Here is a 9,714-nt window from a genome sequence, read left to right on the forward strand (position 1 = left end):
CTCCTGAGCACTCTTCCACCTCAACATACGTGGTATACTGTTTTGGACCTTAAAGATGTTTTTTTCTGTTTAAGACTCTCTCCCCTGAGCCAACCCTACTTTGCCTTCGAATGGAAAGATCCAACATCGGGAATGTCTGGTCAGCTGACATGGACACGGCTATCTCAGGGATTTAAGAACTCCCCGACCATCTTTGATGAAGCCCTCCATCAGGATTTGGCATTATACAGAGAATCAAATCCCCAGGTAACATTACTCCAATACGTTGATGATATTTTATTAGCTGCTGAGACCCAAGAAGATTGTATCAAGGGTACTGAAAAACTGTTAACGGAACTTGGAACCCTGGGATATAGAGCCTCAGCCAAGAAAGCACAAATATGCCAACAACAGGTCAGTTACCTGGGGTATCTATTAAAAGGGGGGCAAAGATGGCTCACGGAGAGCAGAAAGGATATGGTGGCCCAAATTCCGGCTCCCAAAAACGCCAGGCAGGTTAGAGAATTTTTGGGGACGGCCGGATTCTGTAGACTATGGATTCCAGGGTTTGCTAAGCTGGCAGCCCCATTGTACCCCCTAACCAAAAACAGCACTCCTTTCATTTGGGGCGATAAGGAACAACGGGCTTTTGACCAAATCAAACGAGCTTTACTTTCAGCTCCAGCCCTAGGACTGCCAGATGTAACCAAACCTTTTCATTTATATGTGGCCGAAAATAAGGGCATTGCAAAAGGAGTATTGACTCAGAAATTGGGTCCCTGGAATCGCCCAGTTGCTTATTTGTCAAAAAAATTGGACCCTGTGGCATCAGGATGGCCCATTACCAAACCCTGTTGCTAAACTCAGATCGCATCAAGTTTGCTCCAGCCACAGGACTCAATCCAGCCACCTTGCTACCTGATCCTGACTTGGAAGGCTCCACCATCATACATGATTGTCAGGAAGTACTAGCCGCAGCACACGGCAGTAGGCCAGATCTGATGGACCTGCCCCTCCCTGATGCTGATTTCACCTGGTTCACGGATGGGAGCAGTTTCCTGGAGGAAGGTAAGCGTCGAACTGGGGCAGCCGTGGTAGACGGAAATCAAGTCATATGGGCAGCGGCGCTACCACAAGGGACCTCAGCCCAACGAGCTGAATTAATTGCTCTGACGAGGGCATTAGAGATGGCAGAGAATAAAAAAGTAAACATCTACACAGACAGTAGATATGCGTTTGCTACCGCTCATATCCACGGTGCCATTTACCAACAGAGAGGGCTACTAACTTCAGGTGGCAAAGAAATTAAAAACAAAGACGAAATCGTGGCTTTGTTGACTGCACTCATGCTTCCTACTAAAGTCAGTATCATCCACTGCCCTGGACATCAAAAAGGAAATACCCCAATAATTAGGGGAAATAATATGGCTGACCAAGTGGCCCGAGAAACAGCATCGGGAGAAGTCATTTTAGGACTGTCACATAAAGTTCCTGAAAAACCAGGCCGCGATGAAGAAATCATCCCGGCCACAACAAAAGGAACTTTGTCCCCTCAGCAAGCAGAATCCATGTTACAACAGATGCACAGATGGACACATTTGGGGACTAAAAAGATGGTAGCCTTGTTACAAAAAGCCGGGTACGAAACCCCTGGAATGACAAAATAGCTGAACAAATTGTGCAGGAATGCGTCCCATGTCAACAGGTAAATGCTCACAAAGGGAAACTTGAAACTGGAAAGAGACTCAGGGGGGACCGCCCAGGAACTTACTGGGAAGTGGACTTTACCGAAGTGCGTCCTGGAAGGTATGGTAATAAATACCTTTTAGTTTTTGTAGACACTTTTTCAGGATGGATAGAGGCTTTCCCAACAAAGAAAGAAACAGCTGCTGTAGTAGCCAAGAAGATTTTAGAAGAAATTTTTCCTCGATTTGGAGCATCAAAGGTAATAGGGTCTGATAATGGTCCAGCCTTCGTCGCCCAGGTAAGTCAGGATGTGGCCAGATATTTGGGGACTGATTGGAAATTACATTGTGCCTATAGACCCCAAAGTTTAGGTCAGGTAGAAAGAATGAATAGGACTCTAAAAGAGACCCTAACTAAATTGTCCTTGGAGACTGGCGGTACCGATTGGACGGTGCTCCTTCCTTTGGCCCTATTCCGGGTTAGAAATACACCTTCCCGATACCATCTTACTCCTTTTGAAATATTATATGGTGCCCCGCCTCCCCTCCTCACTTTAGGAAAAGAAATAAAACCTGATTGTCAAAATAACACTGACTTATATGCTAGGCTACTGGGACTCCAATTGGTCCAGAAAGAAATATGGTCCCAACTCGCCAAGGCCTACCAACCGGGAACACCGGGAGAAACTCATCCTTTCCAAGTCGGAGACTCCGTATACGTCCGTCGGCATCGAACCCAGACGTTGGAACCTCGATGGAAAGGACCATACACCGTCCTCCTCACCACCCCAACGGCCATAAAAGTGGACGGTATCGCTGCCTGGATCCATGCTTCACATGTGAAGGCTGCACCAGCGACGGCATCATCAGGATGGCGGGCCCAAAGAACCGACAACCCGCTCAAACTCAAGCTTCTACGAACCTAAGACTTATAATTTTGGTTTTACTGCCTTTACTGACTGTAAGTGATTTTAGCCCTCACCTCCCCCAACGTTTAACTTGGCAGGTAATTTCTCAGACTGGAGATGTAACCTGGTCCATTAGTCATACTGCACCCCCCTGGACCTGGTGGCCAGATCTTTTTCCTGATGTTTGTAAATTGGCTATAGGAGCACCTTATTGGGATACAGAAGGTTGAGATTCCATGATTGGAATCAATAGTCACAAGAAAAAGGGGGGAATGTGGGACTCGAGGGACATTGTTCCAGCTAATGATTAAGAACTCTCCAGACAATAGGGGCTTCTTAGACAATGGGTGAATTTCCAGGATGTCCGGCCCCCTTCCGAGGAGGGAGATAACAAAATGTAAAAAAGGTGTCTGTCAAAGACCAATCAGGCAGCTGGGGAGAAGGAGGGAGATAACAAAATGTAAAAAAGGTGTCTGTCAAAGACCAATCAGGCAGCTGGGGACAAGTTCCCTCTCTGGTCCGAGCCTAAGCCGGGACCAATCAGCAGGAGAACACAACCAAATCTATAATTTACATACGGGGAAGTGGGAACCTATAAAACTGACATATTCGCGCCCAAAAGGGTTCCTTCTTCGACCTCCTGCGTGAGGACCAAGGAACCCCGGTGCACCGGCCATCAATAAACCTCTTGCGTTTTGCATCGACTTCCGACTCTTGTTGTTTCCTGGGCGAGTCGAAACTCCTAGGAGACCGCGCAGGTCTAACACTTCTATCAGGTTAGGTGAATATCTGGGGGTATGTTAGGTTTGGGATGTCCATCACACGTGCAAATGGCATTGAGTAATTAACTGGATATATAAATCTAGAGTTCAGTAATATTTGCATCCCAAGGTTGGACTGGAGTTACCAGTTAGGGAGTCTTCAGCGACTACAGATGGTATCTGAAGCCATTAGACTGAAGGAGTTCTGCAGGCAAACGAGGGCCCGGAGAGAAGAGAGGAGATGGGGTGACCCAGCACAGGTTAGGTTGGCGGAGGAGGAGGTTGGCTGTAAGAAATGAGAACCAGGAGAGATCATTACTAAAGAGAAAAAAGGGGGTGTGTTGGAAATCACGAGACTTTGGAGCCATTCCAGTCCTTGGCCATCCACTTATACACTGTCTGAACTCGAGCAAACTTCTACCCTAAGCCTTGGTTTCCTTACCTGTAAAATGAGTATGATCGTTCCCATTTTGTAAGGGCTTTTTGGTATAATCAAGTAAGTTGACTCATGAAAAATATCGGGAACAGTTTAGGCTGTCCAAAAGTACCTCTATATAATAATTAAACAATATTTGTAAAAGAATGAAGTCTCAGGGTGGGATAGGCTGGTGTTGCGTTTCAAAAGCCGTGACACACAGGCTGCAGCTCGTCGGCCCTGTGGGTGGCTCCTCCATCTCAAAGGTCTTGTGGTCCTGGGGGCCACAGGACGCCTTCCAGGGGTAGGAGAGGAAAACAAAACGGCAGGAAGAAACGAAAAGTTGCTTTTTTCCGCTGGGCCCGTGAGCATAGAGGGTCACTCCGCCAGGATCCTAGAGCGACCGCGCGGCGCAGGCGAACGGCTCGGCCTGCACTTCCGGTGGCGCGAAGGGCGCGGGGCGAGCGAGCGAGGGCGGCGGCGGGCTGGCGCGGTGAGTGGGCCGGGGCCTCAGGAGCGCGAGCTGGCCGCTGTGGGGCGGTGCCGACTGGGCAACGGGCTGCCGGGCGCGGCTTCGGTCCTCAACTCCCGGCTGCCGCGAGGGCTCTGCCGTGGCTGGCGCCGGGGGCGGAGGGAGCGGGGCGGGCCAGGCCTGCGAGGAGCGGCAGCCAGAGGCCTCGGGAGAGCGGAGATCTTAACGGAAGCCCGGGCGAGTTGAGGCCAGAGGAGGACAGGCCCGGGATCGTGAGCAGCATTCCTTACGCCCTCCATCAGTCGCGTGTCAGGATAAAACAGATTGAAGCAAGCGCTTGGGTAGCACAGGGCTGTTCTGAGCGACTTACAGATTCATTTAAACTTCTAACACCATGATAATGTAGTGGCCTTATTGTCATCCCCATTTTATGGACGAGAAAGCAGGCACATTCCAGTGAGGCGTATTCGCATGGCCAACAGCTCGTTTCACTCAAGTTTCCCTTAATACCCGCACTTGCTGTGAAATGAGGCTGAGCACCAGTCGGAGCGCTGGACTTGGCGTTGGAAGTTGGGGCTGCAGTCAGTTCTGCCACTAAGAATACAGGCTCTGGGGTTAGGCTACTAGGGGGTGGGAACCTGGCCAAAGTATACCTGCCTTTCCTTAGAAATGGAAGTAAAATGAAGATAATCCCATAAAGCTGCTCTGAGAATTAGATAGCCCAGTGACTGGCACCCAGGCTGCCTGTTGGTATGATTTCCTCATCTGTAGTGTTCTAGATGGTTTAGATAGTCTCTGAGTTTCCTACTAGAACTGACTTCTGTAGTGTTGAAAAATAAACGTGGGGTGTTTTTCAGTGTATAATTACCATTATAGCTATTTTTGAACACCAACATCATGTACCTGACATACCTCCTTGTAATAGATGTTCTATAAATATTTACTAAAGTTAAGAAATGAGTAGTGCTCTGTAGTTTTGTGTTGTATGCAGTTTGCTTTTTCTGATACTTACCTTAATTGCAGCAGATATACTTAAATACACGAAGTCTCAGCACTGTCAGGCCTGGAGTCTCAATTATACAATAAGATGATGGAAAGGCAAGAACAATGATGTAATTTTTGTTTTCAGTTATTTGCTTTGTAAGCTTGTGTGCAGAGACCCAGGGTAATTACTCCCATTTTAAAGTCTACTTGCTGACAATAAGATGTGGAAATTAGTTCCAATAATTGTATTACCTTTGCAGTCCTAGGTTTTCCCACATTGGCACCTTTGGACATTTGGACATTTCCCACATTTGGACTTTGTGCTTCTTTGGTTGTGGCCATTATTTTAAGTAACCTTATAAGTAATTAAATGAAATTAATTTATTTGAAATTTTGAATTTTTGTAGCATGTGGGTATTTTTAAAATTCCATCCTATTTTTACCTGTAAACTTACTTTCCTCCTCTTCTTGTGTTTTACCTACCACCTTTTATTCTGTTTCATTACACTATCAAGTAAAAGTTCTTTTGAAATTTTCCTTTCTCAAAAAAAATTCATTGTTTCAAGTTTTCAAAGAATTGCCCTCTTTCTTGGATCATTGGAATCTAGAGGAAATAATTACGAAATATCTCTTCATTGACATTTTCCTCATCCAGTATTTATTGAATAGATTCACAGAAATTTTCCACTTCTTATAGAGTAGTTCTTACATTCAAAACAACTTATGCTACAAAGTTAGAACTCAGTTGTTCTCTAAAGCTGTGCAAGTAGAACGGCTAAACAAACAAGGATAAACAGAAATAGTTAACAAAGTAGTATGATTTGTCATTTCTTTCTGATTTGGACACCATAATGAGTCACCCATGACTGTAAGTTTAACATGGGAGTAAATATTAAAATATAATGATAATCTATTACCCAAATTTTGATTGTCTTTTGGAGTTCTTTTATTCCTATTAAGATATTACATTGTCTCCACTTTTTAATCTCATTTGTTATTGTCCAACAAAAATTTAGATTTCATATTATCACTTTTTCTTTTTTTTTTGTCCTGTCCCAATAGACAAAAACTCCAAAGGTAAATTTGGTTATATTTATTATGTTTGGACTCTGGAATTATTAGAATTATTTTGCAAGTATTTTTTCCCAGAATTGTCTTTGTTTTTATTATTATTTTTATTTATTTGCGGTACGCGGGCCTCTCACTGTTGTGGCCTCTCCCATTGCGGAGCACAGGCTCCGGACGCGCAGGCTCAGTGGCCATGGCTTACGGACCCAGCCGCTCCGTGGCATGTGGGATCTTCCCAGACCGGGGCATGAACCCGTGTCCCCTGCATCGGCAGGTGGACTCTCAACCACTGCGCCACCAGGGAAGCCCGTCTTTGTTTTTATATATATTGAATACATTAAAAAAAATTTTTATTGGAGTATAGTTGCTTTACAATGTTGTGTTAGTTTCTACTGTACAGCAAATACATATATACATATGTATATATACATATACAGCAAATATATATATATACATATATCCCCTCTTTTTTGGATTTCCTTCCCATTTAGATCACCACAGACACTGAGTAGAGTTCCTTGTGCTATACAGTAGTTTCTCATTAGTTATGTATTTTATACATAGTATCAGTAGTGTATATATGTCAATCCCAATCTCCCAATTCATCCCACCCGCCCCCTTTCCCCCTTGTGTTCATGTTTGTTCTCTCTCTATGTCTGTGTCTTTCTGCTTTGTAAATAAGATCATCTATACCAATATTTTCAGATTCCATATATATGCCTTAATATACGATATTTAATTTAAAAATGGATGCAGTTTTGATGGGCTGAAGAGATATTAAAGTTGAATAATTAACAAATCATCTATAATTTGTTTTTTTTTTTTTTCTACACATAGAAAATTCTGAGCTGTGTAGCTCTAGGAAGTGAAATATTCATTCAGAAGAAGAGTGTAGACTCTTAAGAATACATTTGGCTCTTCACCATGCGGTTAGGAAAACCTAAGGGAGGTATATCTCGGAGCTCGAGCCAAGGAAAAGTCTATGAGAACCAGCGCAAAACAGGCCGGCAGCGGCAGAGATGGGGAATGACTGTTCGCTTTGAATCAAGCTTGAGTAGACTGAGAAGAAGCTTGGATGAGAAGCCTTATAAATGTGTCGAATGTGAAAAGAGTTTCAGTCAGAGCTCAACTCTTTTTCAACACCAGAAGATCCATACTGGAAAGAAATCCCATAAATGTGCTGATTGTGGAAAAAGTTTCTTTCAGAGTTCTAATCTCATTCAGCATCGACGGATCCATACTGGGGAAAAGCCCTACAAATGTGATGAGTGTGGAGAAAGGTTTAAACAGAGCTCAAATCTCATTCAGCACCAGAGAATTCATACTGGAGAAAAACCCTATCAGTGTGATGAATGTGGCCGATGTTTCAGCCAGAGTTCCCACCTCATTCAACATCAGAGAACCCACACAGGGGAGAAACCCTACCAGTGCAGTGAATGTGGCAAATGCTTCAGCCAGAGCTCTCATCTTAGGCAGCACATGAAGGTGCACAAAGAAGAGAAGCCTCGTAAAACCCGGGGCAAAAATATTAGGGCAAAAACTCACTTAGTATCATCTTGGAAAGCTGGTAAAGGAAGGAAGTCAGTGGCTGGTCTCCGCTAAGTAAAGGGCACTGCAACAGCCCTCTTTTAAAAATAAAAAGCATTTCTTTTAGAACTGGAGATATTTTTTAATAGTGCACTTAAATACTGTATCCTTTCCTAGCATGGAGACATTGGGAGTTTAATGACATTGGACTGAGAGAAATTACATTGAGTCCAGCCTTCCTTATTTTTTATGTAACTTGGAGTACAAAGAATTGAAAATGTGTTTTGAGAGAATATAAGCTTGATCTCATTCGAAATTGCTTCTTGCATCATTTTGACAAAACAGTCATGTTTTGATGACACGTGTAGAAGTGTAGTTCCAATGACTACTCAGTTTCAGGAATTTCTATGGAAGGAATACTTAAAAGGGAGAAGAAATTAATTCCATTAGTTTTGGAGTTCTGTAGTAGATGAGATTTTATGTTTGTAAAGTTTTGTAGTGTATTAGCCATTGGTTTGTAAGTATGACTCAAGATTCAACATATTAAAATGAATTCATGTTCACAAATTTTTAATCAAGAAGGTGCATCACTCTATGTTAGCTTTCCTTTGTTTCTTTCCTGCTGCTTATGGATAATTAATTAAAGGAGTAGAATTTCCCTGTTTTTCACTAAATTCTTAGTAAGTGATACTCTAGAAGCCAAAGAGAGAACTGAATTAGACCGCAGGTCTCCTATTCCTGCTAATACTATCCTTTGTGATGGTGTTACGCCATGTCACTTGTTTTCCAGAAATTAGAATGGATTTATGTTAGTCCATCCCCATGGCTTTGACTTCTCTTGGCATTCTCTTGTGCTCTGGCAAACTGAACTAGCCTTTTAGATCTATGAATAAATAATTAAACCAAAATTATTTTTCCAAAACCATCTCAACTTGCAAATTAAAAATCTACAATTTACTTGCCTCCCTGCCTTCCCCTTTGAGAGCTTCATATAACCCTGATTATCTTAAATGTTTGCCTGTAGCAAAGTGAGGTTTTTAAAAAGTCAAGTGTTGGTGCATTGTAGCTCCTTTGAAATCTAAGTTTAACTTTTTCTGAGTTATATGAGTTATTTACAAAACCAAACAATTTCTTATCTTTCATCAGAACAATGCCAAGTACCAAACATTTTGATTAGCCTTCAGCTTAGGTTTTAATTTCTATTGAATGCTAACATTCTTCTGATTTTTTTTTGTATCTTTCAAATCATAGCAGTTCCTGCTGTACTCATAATGACAGTTATCCATAAAAAACTTTTTTAAATGGAGTATTTTGGATACTACTACCTTCTGTTTATTTTTCTCTTGGGAAATTGTTTTGCTGTAGTAGGCAACATCTAAAATCACAGCCTTTGGAAGAATCACTTATTTTGTCTGTCTTTGATTGTCTCATACTTGAACTTTGCCTCCCTCGTGGCCTTGTATTTGAGTGCAGAGTCATAGAAGATGGCTTTGTTGACAGCATTTCATCCAATAGGATATCCACAAAGTGTTTTGTGAGTACAGGCATGCCTTGGAGTACCACAATAAAGCAAATATCGTGAGGAAGTGAGTCACTTGAATTTTCTATTTCCCAGTACATATAGAAGTTATGTTTACACTGTACTGTAGTCTATTAACTGCAATAGCATTATGTCTAAAAAACAATGTAATACCTTAATTAAAAATACTTTATTGCTAAAAAATGCTAACCATCGTCTGAGCCTTCAGTGAGTCATAGCAGTAACGTCAAAGAACACTGATCACAGGGCTTCCCTGGTGGCACAGTGGTTGAGAGTCCGCCTGCCGATGCAGGGAACACGGGTTCATGCCCCGGTCTGGGAAGATCCCACATGCCGCGGAGCGGCTGGGCCCGTGAGCCATGGCCGCTGAGCCTG

The 9,714-nt window shown here is 43.0% G+C and overlaps 1 protein-coding gene across 1 annotated transcript; it reads left to right on the top strand.

Moving 5' to 3' along the window:
• Nucleotides 1–4,202: 4,202 nt before the first annotated feature.
• On the top strand, nucleotides 4,203–9,514 carry ZNF22 (zinc finger protein 22). Its single transcript, XM_060033671.1, has 2 exons — nucleotides 4,203–4,241; nucleotides 7,110–9,514. The coding sequence occupies exon 2, from the start codon at nucleotides 7,197–7,199 to the stop codon at nucleotides 7,872–7,874; it is 678 nt and encodes a 225-aa protein (XP_059889654.1). The 5' UTR covers nucleotides 4,203–4,241; nucleotides 7,110–7,196; the 3' UTR covers nucleotides 7,875–9,514.
• Nucleotides 9,515–9,714: the final 200 nt, after the last annotated feature.

This window comes from Delphinus delphis, chromosome 16 (assembly GCF_949987515.2).
Source record: "Delphinus delphis chromosome 16, mDelDel1.2, whole genome shotgun sequence".
NCBI lineage: Eukaryota > Metazoa > Chordata > Mammalia > Artiodactyla > Delphinidae > Delphinus > Delphinus delphis.